The following is a 25,678-nucleotide window of genomic DNA, read 5'->3' on the forward strand; positions in this document are numbered from 1 at the left end:
ATTTATCATTTTAAGTAATATAATTTTTGTTTGAAAAGAAATTTAAATTGAAAACAAGATTTTTGATCAACAAGGAATTTATCGAGAAAACAATTTTTTTGAGGTGGGATTTTATACAGAACTGATATAGTACTTTTAATATTCTCTGGCAATTGAATTAAAGTAATGTATATCTGTAATTTTTGTCCTGCATGTTAGAGACTAGTTAATGCTCTAATTATTGTCTTACTTTTGCTAATGGACTGGATGATATTATGAAATAGGGTGTAGGTTTATATCCTGTGTATGTTTTCAGTTTAACATATCTGCTGTTTTTTTATTTTTTTATCATCATATTTAAAAGAAAGTACATGTAAATACTTGTCATTTGTAGCTAAGTGGATTTCTGCATTGGCAAAAAAAAAACAAACAGCTATTGATCTGCACATGTGAGTAAAACAAGCAGTTAGCAACCTAACTGGTTTTTTGTAATTGCATTGTGGGAAATAGCAGTTTTTCACTGTAAAATACTCTTTATGCGTACTACAATTAATCAACCATCAATGGAAAAAAGAGCTCTAGGTGATGTCTCAAGCAGTAGCAGAATTTGCTGAACTGTAACCACCATAAAAGTTCTGTAGCAAATGAATTTTCTGATATGTTTATATATGCTTTATTAATAAATTTCCAACAAAATAGCATTAAGGAAAATAATTAAAATTTTGTGGTATATTTAATAATAAATAGAATTTTCCGGCTTGTTTATACATGTTGCTAAATAAAATATTTACATACTTGTATTAAATGTGATAACTAATATACATATTAAATAAGTTCGATTGAATTATTATTTTTAAAAAATTGCAGACAAAATTCTATTACTTTTGGGTTGTAACTAAGTGATTGCAGATTTTGTCAATAAATGGTTTTAACACATTCTTTTGTTTTGTCAGCATGTTCAAAGCACCTAACCTATACTGTTTTCTTCTTGTTTTAATTTCCACTTGTAAGGATTATGTTAATTTTATTAAGAGTTTTAAGTTCCTTTCCTGTCAAATTCTTAACTTTAACTTACTACTTCCGGCCAGAACATAGTTTTGGAATTTGCTGAATATTTAATGAGGAGGAGCAGTATTTAAACTACGAAGTTACTTACTGAGTCAGAGAGAATCAGAGTTTCTGATTTACGCGCGTCTGCCTTTTTGGCCACTCTTTCTGTCAAAGCTGTTATTACGCCTGGCCGTATTCAGGCCCTTGCTAAGCTTCGTAGTCAAATAAGGCTCAATTTGAACCTTGATAGCTTCGGCTATACTTCTTTAGTTAATCTTAGTTTTAGTTTAATTCTTAGTCTTTTAAGTTCAAGTCCAAGTGCGGGCTTTGCTTGTACGCTCCCAGGCGGAGTTGTGTTAAATCTTATTGGAATAAAAAAGGGTTAGTTACCCTTCTATCTTGTTGTTTCTTGTCACCGAACGCAAGCTATTATTTGCTTATCAGTTCTTAGATTCTTCACTTCCAACATTAACTTAGAATTCCAAAGTGAGGAACTCTACACTGGGCATTAGCTCATAGGTACTCTGCTATACCTAGTTAACCAAACAACTCGCTCATACTTTACATATATTTATTTTTATAAAAATATTTCTTAAATGTGAAATTAACCTGTAATAAAGCTTATTTTAACTATATCTTAAAAATACACATTTTTTTCATAAACACCTAATTAATTTATAGCTAATACCATTACTGCGAGTTGGCATTCACTCTTGAATTCAGCAGAATAGACTCGGATAAAAAAAAATAATAATGCCATTTTTCTTCTTGGCAGCTTGCAGTACTACTTAAGTTATACTTGTTTATTTCTACCTGAAGCTACAGAAAATTATTTCCTGCTGTTGAATTCTGCTTGTAAGTAAATAAGAGTAGACTAAAAGATAGTTCATAACCAATGCAGTATACAGTTAAGCAGGATATTTGCACATTTTTCTACTTGTAAGAGGCAGGCATACATTTTCTTGAATAAGACTGTGAAACATAAAATTAACCCTATTTCTGATCCTCTTTGTTTAATGAGCTGGTTGAACAAAATTATTTCCCGTGTAATGCAGAGAAAGGCAATTTCAATAAATAAGTCCACCAAAAGGTATCCCATCTCATAAGTATGTAGTCTTTGTGTGTTTCGCCATAATCGAACATTTCAAATCCATATGTTCCAAATCCACAAGCTTTGTAAGCACACAGTTTTGCATAGCAAAATTAAAAGAATTTTTTATATTTGAAATGGCTACAGATACATGCATAAGTCCATTTTATGTATTTACTTAAAATTTGTAACAGTACTTAACGAAGGACTAGTTTATTACTACAAATGGAAGACATTCAGAAGTTAAACAAGATGACTTTAGATGGAACATAATGTTTCTCTTATAAGTGAAATGCCCCTTTAACAACCTGCCATTCGAAATGATTAATCATTTTAGATATGTGGGTTCTAATCTATTGTTTAAATGTGATTAGAGCTATAGAAATGTAACTGCCAGGGACAATTCCTTTACCCAATACATAACAATGTTATTTGCCCAAATATTGGGTTGGCAACTAAGTAATTGCAGATTTTGTTGATAGGTAGTTTTGCCAGCATGTTCAAAGCACCTAACCTACTGTTTTCGTATTGTTTGAACTTCCACCTTTAATAAGTAAGCTAATTGTATTGATTAATTATTTACTGTCATTTTTTTATCACAGTTTATAAATGGAAGAACAAAGTATGCATTTCATACATATTTTATTGTATTTTACGAAAAAGGCAGGAACTCATTACAAGCATACAAGAAGTTATGTCCTTATATAGGAATGAGGCCTTGAAGAAAGGCAGTGTCAAAATTTGCTTGGCAATTTTTTTTTTTTTTTTTTTTTTTTTTGTGATTTTCACTGAAAAATGCCCAATGATCTGGCTATCCAGTTAAAGTTGATGATGTGCATTGAAAGCCATTATCAATTCAGCTCGTCATTGCACAGCACTAGGCATTCCAGTGTATCACATACATGCGTTTAAAAAAAAATAATAATTAAAAGGTTTCAGATTTTAAATTGCATCCAAAGGGGTGTTTTGTGTGTTACCTTTTAAATATCATGTTTTTTGCACTTAAACCATAAAAATTAGTTCAACAGAAATGTTGCAAAGTAATTTTAAAATGAGCATATCTTTAGAATTTCCGATACACAGTTCTGTGCGCTGGAGATAAAAAGGTCAAGCCTGAGAGACAAGTGATCTAATTTGCCACTACTTTTCTTGTATAAAACATATGCATTAAATACGGCCATATCTAATAAATGTTGAGACACTTTGGAATAATATCTCTGCTTATTTCTCACAGCAGGATTATTTGATAGCATCCCATTTTGTTGTTGTAATCTTTATCTCAAGGAACTATTAAGAACTGTTATAAATTATGATTGTTAGCCTACTATTATTATAGCTATTATAACTACTATAATTATATCTAATAGATATATCAATCAAAATATCGACATACTATTTATACTGTTATATTATGTTATATTATAAGATGTACTATTTTGAATATTACTTTAAAAATAAACCGAAGTGTAGTGGGACTATACGTACATTACTTATAGTAAACATTGAACATTGGGTGTCCCACTACATTTCCATTGGAACCTGAACCTGTTGTAATCTTTTACAATTATTGTTTTTTTTACAGTTCTTTTCCGTGTTTCAATATCAGTCCTCGAGTTATTATGGACTGTACTCATCACACATATATCCTTCTTCTCTTTCCACTTCACAACCTCCTTTTTTCTCTTTTTCTGCTGAATAAACGTTGAAGCCATTGTCCATTGTCTTGCATCTTATGCAAAATGGTGCGAATATTCATATAATCTGGGGCAAATTCAATTAGAAATAGAATGTCTGATTAGTGCTGCCGTCTAGGAGGTATTAGAACAAACAAAAATAAAAACTCAAACAAGTAAACATTTAGAAATCTTATTAAAATGTAGACGATTGCTTGAAGCACAATATGGCCGCCCTGCAGAAGTTTCACTTGAACGCGCTAAACGCGCTAGCACGACGAAGAGGTTAAAAGCGATTTTTCTACGAACTAATTGAGATTCCTGTATGTCATTGTCAAACACCTGCTGGCTACAAAGTCATACCATGGCCAATGACAAGATATTGATTGTTTACTACGACCACATCTTTCGGCATATGAATTTGTGTGTGGGCACTTTTTTATCTGTCATGAAGCTTCAAGATATATTTTTTTGAAATGGGAATATTGCTTCTATTGGTTTTCCTTTGTTGGTAAAGCAGCAGAGAAAGGAGAAGGAGAAAGAATTAGATTCTGAGGAACTTAAAGTTCAATTTTAATGTAACAAATCATGCTGTTTGTTTACTTCCTGATTTAATTTTTTTTTTGACAGACTGTTATTATTAGATCTATTTTATCAAAATTAAAGTTTGAATTTTCGATTATGTCAAAAAGAATTTCTAATTCTGGAGCTGCAGGAAGATCTAGAAATCGAAAATTTTTTCAATGCCATTCAAACAGAAAGTGAAATTTCTGTAATAAATGGCTAAAGGTTTTGTCAAAATTATGTGAGAAGTATGGCATTGGAAAGTCAACAGTACACAGCTTAAGAAACAGGAAAAGAATTATGTTGTATCGCATTGTTATGTAATGTCTCTTCTTACCCTGTTAAATTGCATGGTCTTCTATTGTTTTGAATATATGTGCATCAGCAGCATAACCAGTCCCACAACTTTGAAACTATTGCTATTCTGTAGAAGGTAATTCCCTAATTTTAATTATTTTTTCGAAATGCAAGACAAGAATAAAGAAATAGCAGTTAATATAATATATAACTCCTTTACAAAACCTAGCTTGATGTACTGAAGATCAGGGTTACATAAGACCAAAGCAAAGTTCGTATTAAGGCTTATAATAAGAGGGAGCTAACATGTTCTGCTTTTTTTAAGTTAAGCATAATTCCTACTCACTTCTGTAGGTCTGGTATTCGGACACCTCTTATGTTGACTTTTCTTATTGACTAGTCCTCTTGCTTATGTTAATAAAACTTTGATAAAGTGTTACATAATGTTAATTTAGAATAGAAAATGATTTTAATTTTTGTTTTTAAGAACATAGATTCTAATTTTACGAAAACTGAATTTGCTCTCAGTAATTTGAAAAAGAGTTTAAGATATCAAACTATTACTACACATACTTTTATATTTAAGCACTGTCTATTAACCAACTTGTACTGCATTGTGCACACCATGCTTTCAATATTTAGCAAAATTTGACTATGCATAGAAAAATGATAACTCCCCACACCCGAAAGACATGGTCATGATCAACAATCAATATAATGTCATTGGCCCTGGTATGACTTGGATCTTGTAAAAGATATAAGAAATTAGCATAATCCTGCTGCGTATAAGCTTAAAAATGTAAGTGCTGTCTGTTCTCTTATAGAGGCTCTGTTTCTTATGAATATGTAGTGATATTATGTATATCCATTATAGGCAATAAATTATACTGTTTCACAATATTGTCAGAAACTATCAACTGCAAAATACATTTCCAAACAATGGAAAATGTGAAGAAATGTGGAGAAATAATGATAAATGAAAATTATATAATGGAAGTTCTTCATTACAATAACAATGCTTCAATTGTCATTCAACTAAGGGACAGCAAAGTCTGCAGTATGGCTAATCCAGAAAATATCACTTCTTGATAGTCAAGAAACAGTTTAGTGGGAGTTCACATCATGCAATTTGAGGACCTGAATGATGGAACTTCTTAAGAGATTAAGGAATTATGTCTGTTAAAAAGGAAATATTAACACAAAGAAGAAAGAGCTTAAATAACTTAATTGAAAACTTTTTTTCTATAAATTTTGATTTCATGGTACATAAGTACTTCAGAAACAACTACAGTGCACTCTTAATTATCCAGATTAATGTCAGGGAAGCAGGTGATAATCCAAACATTTATGCATTTTGTATTTGTTTATTTCTTTAAAAAAAATAGTAATTTTACTTGTTTTTGAGACTGTTTAATTATTTGTTTAATTCCACTGCATATTTTTCAAAACGCTCTTTCATTTTATTTGAATCCCCTTTGTTCGATGAAGTACAACAGAGTTTCAATGGAAGCCATTATTGTCTTGGAACTGATGCAATTGTCAATATCTTTCTTGCTTATATTTTCAGTACCACTTTCTTTCTGTTATGTTCTTGTGACATTTGAAATGATATCCACATTACTGAAGCATTAAAAGCCGAGTTCAGTCGAAATGTCATCAAACCATTCCTCGATGTCTTCCCGAATGACATTTTTGAAGAATTTCACTTTTTCAAATTTTTGGCATACAATTTCTGTTATTGCATTTGTACTTTGTTTCTATAAATCTAAACTACATATGCGGACTGTATAAAACCAGAACTAGAAACTTTGTTTATAGTAATTACAATATTCAGTATTACTTTATGATGCCTTAGCTGAAACTAAAGGTCAAGTGAGAGTTTTTTTTTTTTCCTCTACCATAGGTGGCATAGAATTCTAACATAAGAGGGTTTGACTTCTTTCACTAAGTAAATCGCCGATTTCTACATTAGGAAAAAGCTGTTTTGATGTTCAAACCAGTGTTATTGCTTTTGCTTTCAACCAGGCTTTCATTATTTTGTATATGCCATCCTATATAGCCAACTTTTTGCAGGGCGTCATTAAATCAGTATCTTCCTGAGCAGGAGTTATGAGAAGACCAGAACAGTAAGTTCAATTTGCTGATGATATTACACATGGGTCCATTGTCTGAATTAAACTGGTAAAATTTAGCAGTAAAAATCTAGCCATCATTAGACTCTCTACTGTTTTTTTACACTCTTCCCCAGGTAGTTCTGAGTGTGTATTCACGGGCACTGCCACTAACAGATAATCCGCGAATCAGATAGTCAAGAGTACACTGCACTGCATACTTTTAATTTTATGTGTCATCTTAATAGATCTGAACTGATGGCCCAAAATTTGGAAATTTCTGAAATCGGGAATTATTGAAGTGTTAGATCTCAGATTTTGTACCGTGTATATTGGAGTTCATTATATTGCAAGTGGTGTGCTGCAAAATTATCTTAATGTATTGGCTCATATATGCAAAAAATGATGACAAAAAACTAAACCAAGTCATAATTATATTTGTAATAATTAATAAAAATATGATTGAGTGAAACAAATAGGAGGTAATCTCCCCTGTCTAATCCATTTATTTCACTTGTAATGTGCACATTTTGAGTGAAATTTTGTTTTTAATTTTTACCTTGTATTGAAAATTTTCTGTTTACATTTCTTTTTATTTCTGTTTACCGTCTATGGAAAAATTTCTATTAATACATTTTCGTATTTAATATTATAGGGGGAATGCAAGCTTTAGCAATGCATTTAGGTCATCAGAGTCAGCGTTTGGTTCTTAATTGTTTGTGGACACTGCGAAATTTATCTGATGCTGCAACTAAGCAGGTAAATTAGGATTATTTTCTTGATGCTCTTTTAAATGTTATTTTTAATAAAAAAATTAAGATTAACATGTTAAAATGTGTAAAATATCCGTTTTGAATTTGAGGCCAATCTGACATAGATCTGTCTTCTTCAGATTAAAATAATTTTCCTTCATAGTTGATAGATTCACTATCTGCACCAAACAAAGCTTGCTTTTTTACCTAATTCTAAAAGCTGAATTTTATTAAATAGCCTACTACAATGAGAACTAACAAACTGTTGCCCCCTTATGTAATGTACATATGAAAATTATATTTTGATTAAATATGTAAAATGAAATTTTAATTCATAATAGCCTCTAAGGTCTTTCTAAATTTGTTTCTTTCTCTCTCCTGCCTTAGAAACAGTAATATGCTTTCTTGTGTCATTCATAAGTTAATGGCTATTGTGTAATACATATATGATGCTAGTGATGCACATACTGAGCAGCAAAAAATAAAATCAACTAGTCCCCCCAACTAGTTTAAAACTGAATAAATTAATTCTGTTTGCTTTCTCTTTGCAAAATACCCTAAGGAGCATATTGTATTTTCCGATGTATAACGCATGCTGGTGTGTAACTTGCATCTGTAATTTCCAGCTACATTTTTTAATTTTTAGGTATAATCTTCATATAACGTGCACCTAGTTTTTCACGAAGAAACCTAAAACATACATGTGCAATGCTGTTATCTTTCGAGGTCACTTATTTGAAGATTTGCACTAGCCTTTGAACAGTGGTACACAGAATTGACAAGCGGTAAGGGGAACAGCATGTGTATGGGTTAAATGTTTGTGGATATCCCTGCAAAGAGGGTGGATTGTATTCAATGCAAATGTCCAAAAAGTGCTGCTATGGGCATTTGAGAAAAGGAGGATATAATTTGGAGTAAGAATGCACTTCCAACCTGAATGAATTTGTCGAATTAGGAGTTAGATGTTTTCTCTTTCTGTAGTCATTTGAAGCTATGATTGGGAAGTGAAAATCAAATACAGTTGATTTGGTGTTCCTTTTAGTAGTAAATATGGCTGCCATGAATAAAAAAAAAAAAAAAAAAAAAAAAAAAACATAGTGCTGGTTTCAAATGCAAAGCCATTAAATTTGCAAAAGAAAATGAAAATCGTGCTGCAGTAAGGGTGTTTGGTGTTGGTGAATGATGGAACGAACGATTATTTATTTATGGATCAGAGTAATAATGATGGTGAAGATGAAACAGAATTTGATGATGTGCCTGAAGATATAACGGAAGACGAATATGGCAAACTTTTTATGTTGTCTGATAATGAAAATTTTTAAGTTCATTTTATTTATCATTTCTTTTAAATGAACATGTAATTTTCTTTTAAATAAACAGCATTTAGGTACATAGAGAAATCTGATTTTTTTATGCTCATTCCTTATTTTTAAATCTATCATTTTATACCTGGCATATAATACACACCCTTAAATTTTGATCTTATTTTTTGTATTGAAAGTGCACGTTATACACCAGAATATATGGTAATTTGAATCTTCATTCACTTTACTTCCAGCTTTTCTCATTGCTGTTTTACTGTGTATTTTCAGCATTAAAAATAAATTAATCATGTATAAACTTATTTGTAAATTTGCCTACATATATGTCATCAGAATGTGCATATGTTATTGTTCTGCGGTGGATCTGAAGAACAAAGGAAATCAAAATATTTCTTTATCTACGTAATATATAAACAACAGTTATCTTTACAGGTCTGCGAGTCTATGTTAATTTTATAATAATGAGATTCAAAAATGATTATATTTTCGTTTCCAGGATAATGTAGATGGTCTTCTGCAAGGCCTTGTTCAGCTTTTAGGTAGCAGTGACATAAATGTGGTTACATGCGCTGCTGGCATTCTTTCAAACATGACATGCAACAACCATCGTAACAAAGTTACAGTTTGCCAGGTTGGGGGAATAGAAGCTTTGGTGCGTGCAATAATTCAAGCTGGTGATAGAGAAGAAATAACAGAGCCTGCTGTAAGTAAACCAGATTACAAATCAAATGTTCTTTCCCCTATTATTTACAAATTCTTTGATAAGAAAAGCTTTCCTCTCTTGTTTGGTTAAAAAAATGAAGCTTGTGGTTACTTAAATGTACACTTAGTTTCCTTCTGTCGAGTTTCTATGCAAGTTGTACATTTTCTCTTCGGATTTACCTTTATTTATTGCTTTAAATGTTTGGTTATGTTATATCAGTGCATTTTATACGATGATTATAACATGGTTTATTTTTAAGTTTATATATTATTTTATATATTTGAGGTAAAATTATCGAGAGTTCTATTATGATTAACAAATTGTTGTTTCATAATACAGTACAAAGTCCGAAATCCGGACGTCCATTATCTGGAATGATCTAAAATCCAAATATTTGATTATGTTATATTAGTGCATTTTATACTATTATTATAACATGGTTTATTTTCAAGTTTATATATTTATTTGCTGCTATTGAGGTAAAACTATCAAGAGTTCTATTATGATTAAAAAATTGTTGTTTTATAATACAGTACAAAGTCTGAAATTCGGGTGTCCATTATCTGGAATGATCTAAAATCCACACCTCAAAACTACTAGCAACATTTTTCTCGTAGGCTTTACACATGCGCATTTGATTCTCCCTCCGCACATAATAAAACATCTGGAGAGTTCCGATTCTTAATTTCACTTTGACACTAAATAAAATATCTTGTTAGTGAAGAAACAATCATTTTAGCATGAATTTGTACGATCAGTAAATTGGCTCCATAGCTGCGTATCTGTTTGGCACACATCTGAAACCAAAACATAGATACATGGTTGATCTGACACCAACCTGGCGAATTATTATTTATTATACTTTCGTTTCATTCCCACATGTTTATCAAAACATGACAACTTGAGTAATGACTCATGTAGCGATGCCTAAACAATTTTTTTTATGTTAGTAATTGAATAATAAAGGAGTATGGTAACCTTTTATATTGACATTACGCTTGGCAATGATTACAGATTTAAGTTAAATGTGCTAAAAAAAGATGAGTTAAAATTTACCAAAAATTTTTTTCCATATGCTAAAAATAGATTTTGTTGATGATACTCATAGACCCAAAGATTACATTTAAGGCTATTTCAGTTAAGAATGACTGATTTGTTATTCACATAAACCCAGAACCAGTGCCAGGGCTTGTTTGGCCTCACTTGAGTCGCAGAATTTAGGACCCACAGAGACTGCATCACGTGGTAAGATATCTAGCGCCAGCCCTCAATAAGGATTAGGTATATGTAGGAATTTATTAAGAACTTTGATAAGCCTTAAGCATGTGCAAGAAATAGACATAAGTGTAATAAATAACTAAACTAATACAATTCAGGCTTAGATGTCTCGGTGCACGATAGAAGTAAAATAAAAGTTAATGGAACAATTTGTCGTGAGTCGCCAAGCTCATGATGCATAATCAAATATCTATAGTGAAGGATAGCTAAATCTGATGGTGATAGCTGCTAATTTAAAAAATTTTCAGATATTGAAAAACAAAGGTGAAATTTTCCAATTAACGAATTTTGTAAAGAAATGTGGAGAAGCGGTAATAAATGAAGATAATATAAAAGAAGTTTTTCATTGTGATGACAATGCTTCTCAATCATCAATCAATTAATGAATGGCAAAATCTGTAGTATGGTTCTAGATATTTTTTGGTTTGTTCTTGTTGTTAATTTTGATACCACTTTACATCATAAATACTTCATTATTTCATAAATCATGATTTCATATTTTTAATTTTGTAATTTCTACATGCCATCTTACTCGATTTAAACTGATGATCTAATATCCGGAAAAATCCCAAATCTGGAATCGCTGAAGTCCCGACGAGTCTGAATTTCGGACTTTGTACTGTATTTTTCTCTAACTGTGAAATGTTCGAGAATTACTTATATTATTTGAGAATAAATATAAGTACAGTATTTTATTTTAAGACTGTGTTCCATTATATATTAGTATAAATGAATTTTTTTAAGGAAATGTAATTCATGTATGTTCAAATGATGACTCCTGTCTCTTATTATTCCTGTAGATATTCTTTCTTTACACAAATGATTTGTTATATTTTACGTTGGAGCTATTTTAGAAAATTTTTAAAATTTTAAATATAATTTAAATCTCAATTTTAATTTGCATTATACTTTAAATGAAAAAAAATCTATTTGAATTCCAGAACTGGTATTGAGATAAGTTCTAAGACTGCAAAAATTTTAAATTATTGAAATTTATTCTAGAGATTTTATATTCAAAATATTTCACAGGTGTGTGCTTTAAGACATTTGACAAGCCGTCATCCTGAAGCAGAAATGGCACAAAATGCCGTTAGGTTACACTATGGACTGCAAGTAATTGTTAAGCTGCTGCATCCTCCAAGTAGATGGCCACTTATAAAGGTATAATAAACATTTTGTATTTTGATCTAAGGTAAGTTCAGAAAATGTCCTTACCATTTTAAAAAGAAAATTGTAAAATAATGTTTTGTTTTCTAATTCTTTTTGTTTTGTTTAATCTGTCTAATTTGTTTGTTTTATTTTTGCTATCTTTTACCCATATTAATAAAAATTGATTTCCATTTTCTCCCATAGGCTGTTATAGGGCTAATTAGAAATTTAGCATTATGCACAGCTAATCATGCTCCATTAAGAGAACATGGGGCTATACCAAGATTGGTGCAGTTGCTTATAAAAGCATACCAGGACACCCAGAGAGTAAGTTTGTATAAAACATTTTTAAAAACAAATTAATTAAAAGAAAATCTGAAATGTTTCAGATTTTAAATTACGTCCAAAGGGGCATTTTTTTAACATTTTGTGTGTTACATATATTTATTAAATATCATGTTCTTCGCATTTAAACCATAAAATTCAGTTCAACAGCAATATCGCAAAATAGTTTTAAAATGAGTTTTCTGTATCTTTAAAATTTCCGATACAGAGACTCGCGCGCTGGAGATAAAAACTTTTTCTCTGTACAACGTTGCCATTGCTCGCTTTGAAATCTCTGAGTTTGTTAATCAAAAATTCATTAAAATTTTACAAAATAGGAAAATGATAATAAAACAAATTCCAAATTTGGTCTTCCACATGGCCATATTCGTAGGAGGATTAAGTCATTCAAAATTTGATGGCTCTGTGTACCGTTGTTTTATCATAAAGCAAGAAATATGCATACATTTATGTAGATTTTTCATTATTTAATTTCTTTAAATATAGCACAGGGCAATAATACGAGGGCCATCCAGGAAGTAGATTACGTTTCCGTCTGTGTCCGCTAGGGGCGGGGCTAGCGCGGCCATCTTGGGGTCAGAGCGTTGCACAGCTCAGTCTGCATCTAGCCGTGCTAGTGAGAGGTTCGTGCTGTGCTCCGTTCAGATACTGTGACGGTTTGAAATGTCTGCGTTAATTGAAAATCCCGCGAGCTGCGAGGTGCGCTCAGTAATAAGGTTTCTGACTGCAAAAAACTGTAAACCGATAGAAATCTATCGGCAGCTTCGTGAAGTGTATGGGGACAACATTGTCACTGAAGGTGGAGTGCGTCAGTGGGTCATAAGATTTCAAAATGGCCGAACCAATGTTCACGACGAAGATCGAAGTGGGAGACCCAGCATAGTGACCGCCGAACTTCTCGAAAAAGTCGATGCTAAAGTCCATGAAAATCGAAATTTCACAATAACAGAACTTTCTTTGAGTTTTCCACAAATTTCGCGAAGTTTGTTGCACGAAATCATCAGCGAAAAGCTTGGTTACCACAAGTTTTGTGCAAGATGGAAGGCAAGAAGAGGTAACGAAGTGGTTGAAGGCGCAGGCGGCCGAATTTTTCGACGAAGGAATTTCCAAGCTCGTACATCGCTACGATAAATGCCTTAATTTGTATGGTGACTATGTAGAAAAGTAGTATTTGAGTGTGGCTTTCATCTGTATATAATAAAATTTGTTTCCTATACTTTGTTTATTTTTTTATTCCAAAACGTGATCTACTTTCTGGATAGCCCTCGTACTTTGTGGCAACAGTTTGAAAAGTGATTCGCCATTTGTAGTGAATCGAAGCAAAATCGCAAAACGGAAACAGTAGTCCTTCAGGGACAAAGACCCCTTGGACTAATAAAATCAGAATTTTACTTATTTTTCTTAGCATTGTATTTGTAGGCTTTGGTTTATTGAGCCTTTACAGTTCTTATTTTTTGTTAGATATATATAGCATTAGAAGTTCAAAAAAATAAATAAATCAATCAAAGGAGGAAAATTATTAATGCATTTAAATAGCTGTCTTTTTTTTCCTTCCTCTTTCCTACATAGTCATTTACATTTAGTAAAATGTTTTTCGCATTTTGGCTGTTTAAATCCATAAAAATAAAACAAATAAAAAATTGAGAGTTCGATGATTTTCACTGGTGTATCGTGTTTCTGAGCTATCCCAGTTTCATCTTTCTAATTTTTCTTATTTAAACTAGGAAGTTTATGTTTTTAACTCTGTATCATTCAGCCATACAAAATAATCCATGAATTGATCTTTTTGGTTATCGTATTCCTATTTATGAAAAATTTATTTACAGAATGTTTTTGCAAATTTTTTTTACATTTTTATCCTACTAGTACACAAATTCCATGTTCATTTCTTTAAATACAACATCATCTTGAAAACTGTTTTATGAGCACATTTTCATATTTATTGGAATGACTATATTTTATTGATGAAATAGCCAGATAGCTTCATGCTTGTGCAGTCAAAGTTTTCTTTAACTTGAGTTACAGATTACTTTTTGCATAGTTTGATCATACCGACATCAGAAAAATGCAAATATTGGCAGTTTCCAACTTGAACATAAGTACATAATTGAATTTTATTAGTCACATATCATTTAAAAAAAGCTGTCTCGAAATATATACTAATTATTTATCTGCAAATGATATTATCACTAAAAACAGAGCAGTTTTTCACATGATTAACTGAAGTTGGAAAATAAGTAGCTCAAATTTACAATAATTAATTGTATGTACATTGTGACTTTGGTAAGTGTTAAGATTTTGTGTTATACTAAAAGGCATATTCTTATTTCCCAAGGAATGACACTGCATCAGTATATTTTTTAAATGGTTCATTTTAGTATTATTTTTGTGTATGTAAAAAATGGTGTTTTAAAATCTTTGAACAACACTGAACAATTGTATGAAGCAGATTTTTGAAACTTACACAAGCAGTTATTAAATAAGTCAAATTACTGCAGCTAATCTCATTTTACAGTCCTGTTCTGTTGGGGGGGGGAGTACATCTTAACTCACTCAGTCTGCTCAAACATAAACTTTTAATTATTTAAATTAAAGGAACTGATATGAGCGTTTCATCTTGAATTCAATTTTAAGTTTTTGATGAGTTGGTTGTATCTCTGTATAATCTGCTTTCATATTAGAGACAAAAAAAAAAAAATGCATTTCCTCCCGACAGTTCTTTGAATTATTTATTTTTAAAAAAATCATAAAATGTAATATATATGTGAGATACCAATACAAACTAAATTATTGTGCATGCAAGTCAAAAAGTAAACCATGTGATTTACCAGTTAAATGAGAAGCCAAAAATCAAATAAAGCCTTTGCTATTCGATACAGAAACTTAGCATTTTTATGAAAACTAATGTCTAGTTGAATAGTGAACTTTTTAAAGCTGAAAATTTAATTAACTGAATTCAATATCAGCAGTGCATTTCTCTGTGCATTGTATCTACAAGAGTTAGCCTAGAAATATATGCCATTTAAACTGTTTATATATTTGTCTTCTATTTCATATATATATATCTAAATTAATTCTAAGCAGCATATTAGCACTTGAGTAATGCTCATATTTGTATATGCATGCATTCATGTGCATTTTTGTAAAAGAGAAATTTTGATTGATTTCAATGCCCCCCCGACAAAGTAGCATTGAACTTGATTGAATTCCTCTGCTGTGTTTGTTCATGTTTCTTTAAATTTCATTAATTTTTTTAATTTGGGTTTTGTTTTGCAACATTTTTTAAAATTCTTTGTTGCATTTATAAGATTAGTTGAAATTTATTAATTATGAATTTCAATTTTTGGTCTTTGTAAAGTATTAGTTCTAAATTTTTTACTTTATGTCTTTAATGTATATAAATCAGGGTTCGTAGCGGTACTTACAAGTGCTTATAAGTCCTTATATTTGAAAATAAAATATAAAGGCCCTTATAGGTGCTTACTTTTTCTTTAAAGCCCTTTTTTTTTTTTTGTTTTTAGTGCTTATTTTTTGCTTTTAGTGCTTTTTTTAATGAACTCGCATATTTTCCTCGTACCGAAGCCAAAACTAAATAAACAACTTTTCTTCCTTACGTGCAACATCAGATGATGAATCATACTCCCGGAAATTGCTTTCCCCCCTTTCTCTGCATTAACATAACCTATGGTGCACGCGAGAGTACAGACAGGTGCACGTCGTTCTATTGGTCAAAGAATTGCGAAAACGGTAGAAAATTACGGTACATTCGGTATTCTTTTCCTCCCACCCAAATGCTACACACGTTTGAATTTTTATCAAGATTTTAATAATTTGCATTCTTGTTCCGCGTGGTCAGTTCATATTCGTGTTTATTATGATCGTTACGCTTATATTATGAGCATATGAATGAATACTTATATTATGAGCATATGAATGAATATTTATAATAATATAATTGCAGTAACTGCTGAAGTATATATAAACTTCCAAAAATGAGTGTTTTTTTACACAGATTAGCTTTATAAGGAATAATATTCGGAATGGCTTAAATAAAAGGAATGTAACCGAATAGTCATTCCCCCCCAATACATTATATAGTACAGATGTTGGGAGGTTCTCCCCTTTCTCCGCAAAATCTCTAATATTGAAGCAGGAGACTCTTTTTTTTTTTTGTTGTTGTTGTTGTCACTGTCCAATCGGGATTGAATAGGACTAAAAGTTTTTGCGGTCTATCCAACCTAAGCGAAGATTGATTATATTCCGGAAATTTAACGCAGTCTGTTGAAAATTAGAATCAGAAACACCCCAGATTAGTAAGTCTCTTTTTTTTTCCTTTATTTAGTTCTTTATTCTTTGAATACCAGCAGCTGTTGATTCCGATTGCGTAATATCTATCATAAGAATTACGCCGCACGTATTGCGCAATTACGTTTGCGGTATTTTGCAGAGATAATTAATTTTGATGTTCAGTCTGAGATTTGTTTATGCACACTTAAAAGAGTTTTACTGTGCTTTTCTAAGCAGAATATTTCTCAGTTCCGTTGGTCTATTTTTATATGATGCACATATCGAAATGTCAAAATCATTTATTTAGCCGAGAAATCTAAAAAACGGCTACAATCTCCCTCACTCTTCTTTTTCCAGTTACTATCCAGAATATTCGGCAATTTCCGAGTATGCGGGTTAGTTAAACTTTTACTGTTAAAGAATGACTGCATGAAGCAATTTCCCGTCTTCTGATTTCAGAAATGTGCCTCTTTTTTACTTAAATTACTTTGCTTGGAATATATGTTAAGGGAAAACTGTTATGCAATGAAAATTTAGAAAATGTTCAAAATTTTGATTTGAGTTAAATTATTTAAAAAATAAATTGTATTTATTATTAGGTGCCAAACAAATACAATTATATGGCTTATTGTTATTTTTTTCTATATTTTGAACTGAAATTTCAATTCTCATTCCCTTAATAAATATTGCATTGCTCATATTTTAAATTACAAGTCTAATTTTTCTTTTAAGATTATGCAGTTGTATATAATGTAATTGGACAGATGCTTATTTTTTCCTTAAAATGTGCTTGAAAAGTGCTTATATGTGCATATTTTTTTAACTAAAATGTGGCTACGAACCCTATAAATGTGTATGATCATGTATGCATTATTGTGTTTCTGTAATTTGAATGTTCATCTTAACCTTTTAATGCTTTATGTAGTAGATACTATAAAAAGTTCATTGAGAAGAATGTCTTAAGTATTTACTTAAAATTAATTTGTTCAGTCTATTTATTTCAGTTATCATGGCAAGATGACTTTTACTAAGGAAAGTTACAAAAATATTGTATGTATTGATTATTTTTCCCATGAAAACAAAAAAATATATTTTTTTTTTTTTTTTAAATTTAATAAACTTTCTTAATTATGTTATAGCAACGCTCTAGTGTAGCTTCAAGCAACAGCCAGATTGCTTATGTTGATGGTGTCAGGATGGAAGAAATTGTAGAAGGAACTGTTGGAGCCTTGCATATTCTTGCCCGTGAAGCTCACAATAGAGCTATAATTAGAGGACTTAATGTTATTCCTGTATTTGTTCAGGTAAAGCTTGCTATCTATCATATGAGAATTATTATAGTTTAGAATTTTTGATTAATTGATATTTAAAGTAAAATGTATTTTACATGTTTTTTATTACATTTCTAGATCAGTCCAAATAATATTTCTTTTACACATTATCTGGACTGATCTAGATATGTTAATAACAATTCTAAATTAATTCTAAACAGCGTACTAGCTCTTGAGTAATGCTCATATTTGTATGTGCATGCATTCATGTATTTGTATAATTTAATTTAAATGTAGTGCAGTTTAAAATCAGTAAAATATTAAGAGTAATTGCATTGAAATACAAGGAAAATATGAGAAAATATGGTACTTGTATGGTAATTAACTCTTTTACAGAGTTGCAGGATCAGTTTGGAAATATGATCAAAAAAAAAAAAAAAAAAAAAAAAAAACACTTAACTATTATAAGATTAACCTTAGCTAGATTAGACATTGTTCTTAAACATTGATTTTTTATTACTAAATAACTCACAGGATATTTTTATTGCCAGCTTTTCTTTCTTCCCCCTTTCTCTCTCTCTCTCTTTCTCTCCCTCCTCTTTCCAATAGGCTCTTCATATTTAGTCTTGTGTATTTTTACAAGTAGTAACTACAGGGTTGCCACGCTACCTGGAAAACCGGGAGAACCGGGAAAAGTCAGGGAATTCGAAAATTGACCAAAATATTCAGGGAAAAGTCAGGGAATTTAAGTATTTTTGTCAAAATCTGGAAAAGTCGGGGAAGTTCATACAACGATCCCGCCAAAAAAAGCGATTTTCGCGCCGACGTCGGAAGAGGTAACTTTTTTGGAGAATTATGTATCACGTGAGTGTCATTCGGGTAGCTGGCATAGAGCCAATTTTGTCTTTTAGAAAGGCAAAGCAACTTTTGGTTTCCAATATTTTCGAGAATCACATGTGCAGTGCATGAACTAAAGAAAGTACCTGTTCTCGTATAAAACAAAATGGGTTTAATCCTAGTATACGGTACCATGGAGGTTAGAATCAAAGAATATGTATTGTAAAGAAGGAAAACCTCTCTGTAACAGACGTGGCTGTGGCTCCGTTCCACCATAGAGGGAAAACAGCTGTGCATGTCTGATATATCTGTCGCCAAAGCTCGAAACCGGTGTCGAAGTTCGAAGGTCACGTTATCAAGAGTTCATAAAATGAATATCGTTTAAAATTTCTTTAACCACTTGCGCTAAAAAGACGTGCCACGCACGTCAAGATGCTTTTGTCTCAAACCGCGAGCGACGTGAACACCACGTCGATAAGCATTTATCGCAAAAATGAAAATAACGTGGTGCGCACGTCACCTAACAACGAGATTGTTTATTTCTCGAGTTACAGCTCTGGATTGCACTCGCAGATGCGGAGCGGCGTAAATGAGACACTTTACGGCTTGTTATATTGTAGCGCACGGCACCGCAACCGTGAAGTTTAGTCTTAGCGCAAGTGGTTAAACTCTAAAGGAAAAGAAAATATTTTTTGGCACAAGTAAATTAATTCATGGATTAGTTATTTTCAGGGGGGAAAAAAAAACTACGAAAATCCGTTTTTAAAATTAATGCGAAAAATCCAAGAAGAAACGTCCTTTGATAAAACGTTTCTTCTTGGATTTTTCACAATAATTTAAAAACAGATTTTCGTAGTTTTCTTTTTGTCAAAGAGCGTTTCTTCTTAACACGTGTTTCTCAATTTCCTGTACACATCGTGGAGAGGGAAATTCTGGCCGCCAGGTTCCGTCGCCAAATCCCTTGGCAAATTTTCCCTCCGCATTCTAGCGGCGCAATAGCATTTTACTTGTATGGAACCTTTTCTTCTTTACATAGACGTTCTTTGGTTAGAATAATAATGGGATTTGGCGACATCTTGATGCGCAGTAAACGGGTCATTTTGGTCTTGGCGACAATTTTCAAAATCGTGCCAAAGCCTTACCGTATACTAGAATTTTACTGCAAAATCTTTTTAAACCTTTTTTTTTTTTTTTTTTTTTTTTTTTAATAAACACCTTGCCATTTTGCAGTAAAATAAAAAAATAGTATCAGTCATCTAGGCTAGCCATGTAATATAACTATATTCGCTAAAATATCGTTGATTATTCTAATTCAATTTTTAAATAATTATTTTTATGTTATTCATATAATTTAATGTTGCTTCTTCCCTCTAAATTTATTTATTATTAGTAAATAATTTTTCCAAATTTCAGGAAATTTTCTCTGGCATAATCCTGAAATTAATTATAGCAGTATGATGACATACCATCACGAAATTTAATGCACATATTTTTTCCTTATGTATGCTGCGAAATAAATATAAAATAGCTCAATTTATTAAAATAGATTTCTTTCTTTCGTTTAGCTGCAGAATGTCTGCAAAAAAAAGCCTTATTTTATCCCAGATTGGGAAGATTCTAATCTCAATCTTCAGTGGAGAAAGCAACAACTATTATAATTATATTTGTGTTTTCAAGTGTTAAGGTGCCTTTTAAGAACATACCTCACGCAAATTAAATTTACCTAAAATCTAACCTAACTATTTAGCATTGCGTTGTGATTTATAAGGACCGGATTAGCCTCGTATTGAACTGGTGATGATCATGAGTGATAATTAAATAAAACATACATTTGTTATCCAATATATATATCTTAAATTTTATTAAGTTTCTTAAGTGGAAAACTAAACAAAATTATCAAACAAAGTATACCAAGAATAATTAAGAATAAATGTCCTCTGGGAGTTATTGAATAATTAAGTGAATTTGCTACACAATACAAGTAAAATACCATAATTAATTTACATCTTATCACAGCCAACGTACATTACGCGGATAGACTGGAATTTTCTTGAAACACACCTGGAAAACCTGGAAAAGTCAGGGAATTTCATTCTCCTGTTTCAGTGGCAACCCTGTAACTAGTAAAAGTTAGTTTTCTAAAGCTGTCGGCAACAGTTGATTATGATTATTGAACCAAACACCTGAGAAAATAAGTGTCTACCAAAAATAAAATGCTTAACATTTATTTTAAGACCCCTGGTGAAATTTTTAAAAAATACCAGTTCTAAATGTTCTTTAAATTATAAATAAATAAAAATCTTTTTTTCAAGCTATATTTACTGATTTTGCAAAGTTTTTAAATTGTGCTTCTTTACTGAATTTTTTTATTTTTTTTTTTTTTTATGGTTATTTCAAGTGTGGTAAATTATGATACAAAAATAGCAATTGTTGAGCATTTTTGGCAGCATTCTGTTGTGCCATTTTTCATAAGTATATGTGCTTCTGAAAACAGCCTTTTGCTATTTATGATGTTATCTGCTGGATGCTTGTGGGGATAGATATTTCTTAGCTATTTTAGATAGATTAGGATAATTAGTGTGTTAATTTTCCATCAGATGACTAGGTGAGGTGTTTTTCATCAGATGTTTTCTTTCTTTAACTGAACCAGAAGGGGCATTAATTGATCATTTGGTTTGCTCGTCCTGTGAAATAGAAGTATAGGTTACTTTTGCAAATCAATCCTCTGAAAATATGTGGATCTTTTTAACTCAGTCAAAATTTGCATTTTTATTATGACGATTTTGCATTGTCTTGGAGAGAATTTTGGCCAAGAATTTCTTTCTCCATAAATAATAATTCTTTTAGTTACTTCATTGTAATCTTGATCTTTATTGAGAAAAGATTTTTAATTCCAAAATGTAATGGAACTTTGATCATCTGTCAGTTTCAATCAAGTTTAGGATCAAAGACTAATCTCATCAGCTGGTTATTTTGATGCTTATTATGTACAGAGAAAGTACAATATTTCTATACTATAAACACAGCATAACTAATATATATCACATACAGTACAATGCCTGAGATCTGGTCATCCAATATTCGAAAAGGTATAAAGTCTGGACCTCAAAACCATCACCAACCAATTTTTTTAGGTGGGTATGTTTTACGCATGTACATTTCATTTGCCCCATTATAAAACATGCAGAGTCCCAATTTTTTATCTCACTTCGCTTTTAAATACCTCATTATTGAAGAAATAATCATTTTAGCATAAATTTGTGTTATCAATAATTTGACTTCGTAGCTGCGTATCTGCTAGACACACATCTCAAACCGAAACATTCTACTTAGAAACATTGTTGATTTTACACCAACTAATATTTTATGGTGTGGCCTCAACCTAGTGAATCATTATTTATTATATTTACTTTCATCACTGCATGCATGTTTATCAACACATGACAACTTGAGTGATGACTCATGTAGCGATGCATAAACAATTTTTTTATATTAGTAAGAATAACAAAAAGTGTGGTAACATTATCTGTTGACATACACTTGGTGCAGATTACAGATTCAAGTTAAATGCAATAAGGAATGTTGATGAGAAAAGATTTAACAAAAATTTCTTTCCGCATACTAAAAATAGATTTGCATTCATTGCTATTTGAATTAAGATAACGGATTTGTTATTCACATAAAGCCAGAAGCAGTGCCAGAGCGCACATAGCCGCATAGGGCGGCAGAATTTAGGGAAAAAGAACAGTTAATCGAAGTTTTTCATTGCAGTGTCAATGCCCCAATCAGTTAGCAGACGGCAAAATCTGAAGTATGGTTCTAGATCCAGAAAATACTGTTACTGATAGTGAAGAAAGTTACAGAGAGGTTATTGAAGAAGAAAAAAATTCGATTGCCATAGTCGAAATTCTCAATGCAGCAATTACAAGACTTGAACAATAGAATTTAGTAACTGAACAAGAAATTATGTGTGTGAGAAAGTATTAGAAAAAAAAAAAAAAAAAAAAAAAAAAAGCAACTGAAACAACTACGTTAAAAAAAAATTTAATAAAGTAAACATGTAATATAAAGGTGGTTTTTTTTGGGGGGGCGGGATCCTTTTTAGATCATAAATGCTTCATTATTTCATGAATCATGATTTCATATTTTTAATTTTATCACTTCTACAAGTCATCTTACTAGATTTAAACTGATGATCTAATATCCGGGAAAATCCCAAATCCGGGATTGCCGAAGTCCTGATGACTCCAGATCTTGGACTTTTGACTGAATTATTGTATTGTATATCAAATATACCATAAAGTCTCACCAACATATTTCACCTGCACTGCATAAGCTCATTTTTTATTTTTTATTCTTGTGCATGATGAGAATTTTTTTGTTGAAGTTTCATTTGTGAAGTCATATGTAGCTTCATAACTACAGCATTCAATATCCAAACTTGATATGCCAATGATCTATTAAAAATGCTTTTCGTTATAGTTTTATTTGATTATATAATTTGCATTATTTTATAATAAAGTTTTAGCCTTTTATTCTGAAATTCCTTGATAAAACTGTTATGTTTCATTGTGCAATAATTGCTTATTTTGAATTTTATTTGTTAATTTTTTATATTTTTTTGCTGGATTTATTCTGTCTGTCTGATTATCTGATTGACTGAGAGGTAATAAAAACTGGTAGTTAGAACAGTGATGGATAATGCGTAGTTGCCAACTCTCCCGATTTTCGACCGCTCTCCCGCCAACCCGATTTACAATATATTTCTCCCGACTTTTTCTTATTCCTAATATTTCTCACGATTTTTATGGAACTTGGCTTAATACTTCGTTATGTGAACAAACAAAAAAAAAAAGTGATTTTGGACGTCTGAAAGCAACTGAATTTTCTCTAGATTATATCTAAAATAAAACCTTGCGAATCAGATGAGAATTTCTGCTTTGTGAGTGACAGCATACGTATCCAGAAATGTCATTCTCCAGTTCTCCAATGGGCGTCGAGCTCCACTGCGTGTCATCTGGCATATATTAGCCAATGAGCACAAAGCAAGCTCAAGGCCGTTGCAAAGAAGATTCTTTGGCCGTTGGGCCGTTATTTGGATGTTCTTTCGTTATTTCGTTCATCTTGTCCTGAGTTGTGTGAGTACACGTGCCTTTGGGAAATAGTTTTAGAAATTATCGTCTTTTGTTATGTCTGTGAGAAAGGTGAAATACTCATGCACGTTTCAAAAATCGTACACAGTTGACTTTCCTTCCATTATTTCTTCAAGGAAATGTAATAAATTTGCAATGTGTACCATCTGTCGTTGCGATTTTTCAGTTTCGCATGGTGCAAGGGCAGATGTTCTCAAACATGTGCATACACAAAAACACAAGGACAACATAAGTTGTTTTGAAAAAAACGAAAAATTAAATTTTTCTTCGGAAACAAAAGACCAAAAACTGATTAATGCAGAATGTCTGTTCTCTGCCTTTTTACTGGAGCACAACCTGCCACTGAATGCATAGGATCACGCTGCAGCTTTATTTAGAAAAATGTTTCCCGATAGTGAAATCACTAAGAAATACTCAAGTGCAAGGACCAAAACAGGTGCAATTGTTAAAGAAATGGGTTTGAAAAATAAATCTTCAGTTATTGATTGCATTAAAACAGCTCCGTTCTGCCTGTCTACGGATAGAAGCAATAATACCGATTCAAAACTGTATCCAATTGTTGTTTCTTTTTTTAATCCATAGTCTTCAGAAATTGAGTGCAGTTTACTTTCTGTCCCCACTTTAGAAGGACATTCGACAGGCTTTAATATAGCACAGCTAATTATTAAAACTTTAAAAGAAAATGCAGTCCCTCTGGATAATTGCTTAGCACTTGGTGCCGATAATGCACCAGTAATGGTAGGCTTGAAGACTGGTGTTGCAGGCATCTTAAGAAAGGCAAATTCAGATTTGCAGATAATGAGGTGCACCTGTCACCTCTTAAATTTAGCAGCTGAAAAAGGGGCAGCTTCTTTACCATTAAATGTGGATGAACACATTGTTGATATTTATTATTATCTTGAAAGAAGTTCTAAAAGAAACGAAAAATTGAAACAGTTCCAACAGCTGCATAATACTGAAATAAGAAAAATTTTGAAACGTGTGTACACGCTGGCTGTCTTTAAAGAAATGCTTATCTAGAATCCTCGATCAATGGAACCCACTTCTTGCATTTTTTAAAGAAGAAGTAAATGCTTCGAGAGTTAAGATAAAAGGCTCTATTGAAAGTTATAAAGTACCTAAAGTAAATGGAGATGTAGTTACTACTTCCATTGTTAAAAATAGGTTTGAGAAAAATAAAGTAATTTCTGCATCGTTCAGCAATTCAACTGGTAGTTCTCAAAATAATACTGCAAAATATAAGCGTAAAGCTGATACAAATTTCTCTCAAAATAAAAAAATTGCTCAACACACGAAACATTTTCCAATTACTGTAAGTTTATCTTGTGAAGAACGAATATTTATGTTTTTTTCTTCGGACCTTAACAAAGCTTTTTGATTTTTTTTACAATTCATTTTGCCATCATTCGATGTTCTTAACGCAATTCTACAAAGCAGAATTCCATTAATTCATGTTTTGGAATCAATGATTTATGATCTGTTTAAAGACATTTTATCAAAGTTTGTAAAACCAGTCTGTGTTTTGTCTTGTAATTCTATATATGATGTGATTTATGGTGAAACAGAAAATTAGAAGAAAGATGAAGATTTGGTAATAGGAGCTGCAACTACAAAAGTAGTGGAAGAACTTTCAGAAGAAGACAAAAATAAGTTTTATCTTCATGTTAGAAGTTACTTCTGTCGAGTATGTGATTACATACTACATAAATTCCCAGTCAACGATGAACTGATTTTGCATGCTAAAGTTGCTGATGTTTCTGCTCTAGCAAATGCATCTTTTTCTGATATAAGGTACTTTTTGAACAGATTTCCTGTGT

General features: G+C 31.5%; 1 protein-coding gene across 3 annotated transcripts in view; it reads left to right on the top strand.

Annotated features, from left to right (window-relative positions):
* The window catches only part of arm (armadillo), a 120,341-nt gene that overhangs the window by 70,255 nt on the left and 24,408 nt on the right, over positions 1–25,678 (top strand). For all 3 annotated transcript variants that reach the window (XM_085817103.1, XM_085817105.1, XM_085817104.1), the window contains exons 9-13: positions 7,420–7,523; positions 9,335–9,541; positions 11,849–11,980; positions 12,173–12,295; positions 17,740–17,904. In XM_085817103.1, the coding sequence (XP_085673229.1) occupies positions 7,420–7,523; positions 9,335–9,541; positions 11,849–11,980; positions 12,173–12,295; positions 17,740–17,904 (731 nt within the window). The remainder of the gene's footprint in view (positions 1–7,419; positions 7,524–9,334; positions 9,542–11,848; positions 11,981–12,172; positions 12,296–17,739; positions 17,905–25,678) is intronic.

Source organism: Stegodyphus dumicola, chromosome 5 (assembly GCF_044657685.1).
Source record: "Stegodyphus dumicola isolate Sdum_Otavi_A_Nest chromosome 5, ASM4465768v1".
NCBI classification, from domain to species: Eukaryota; Metazoa; Arthropoda; class Arachnida; order Araneae; family Eresidae; genus Stegodyphus; species Stegodyphus dumicola.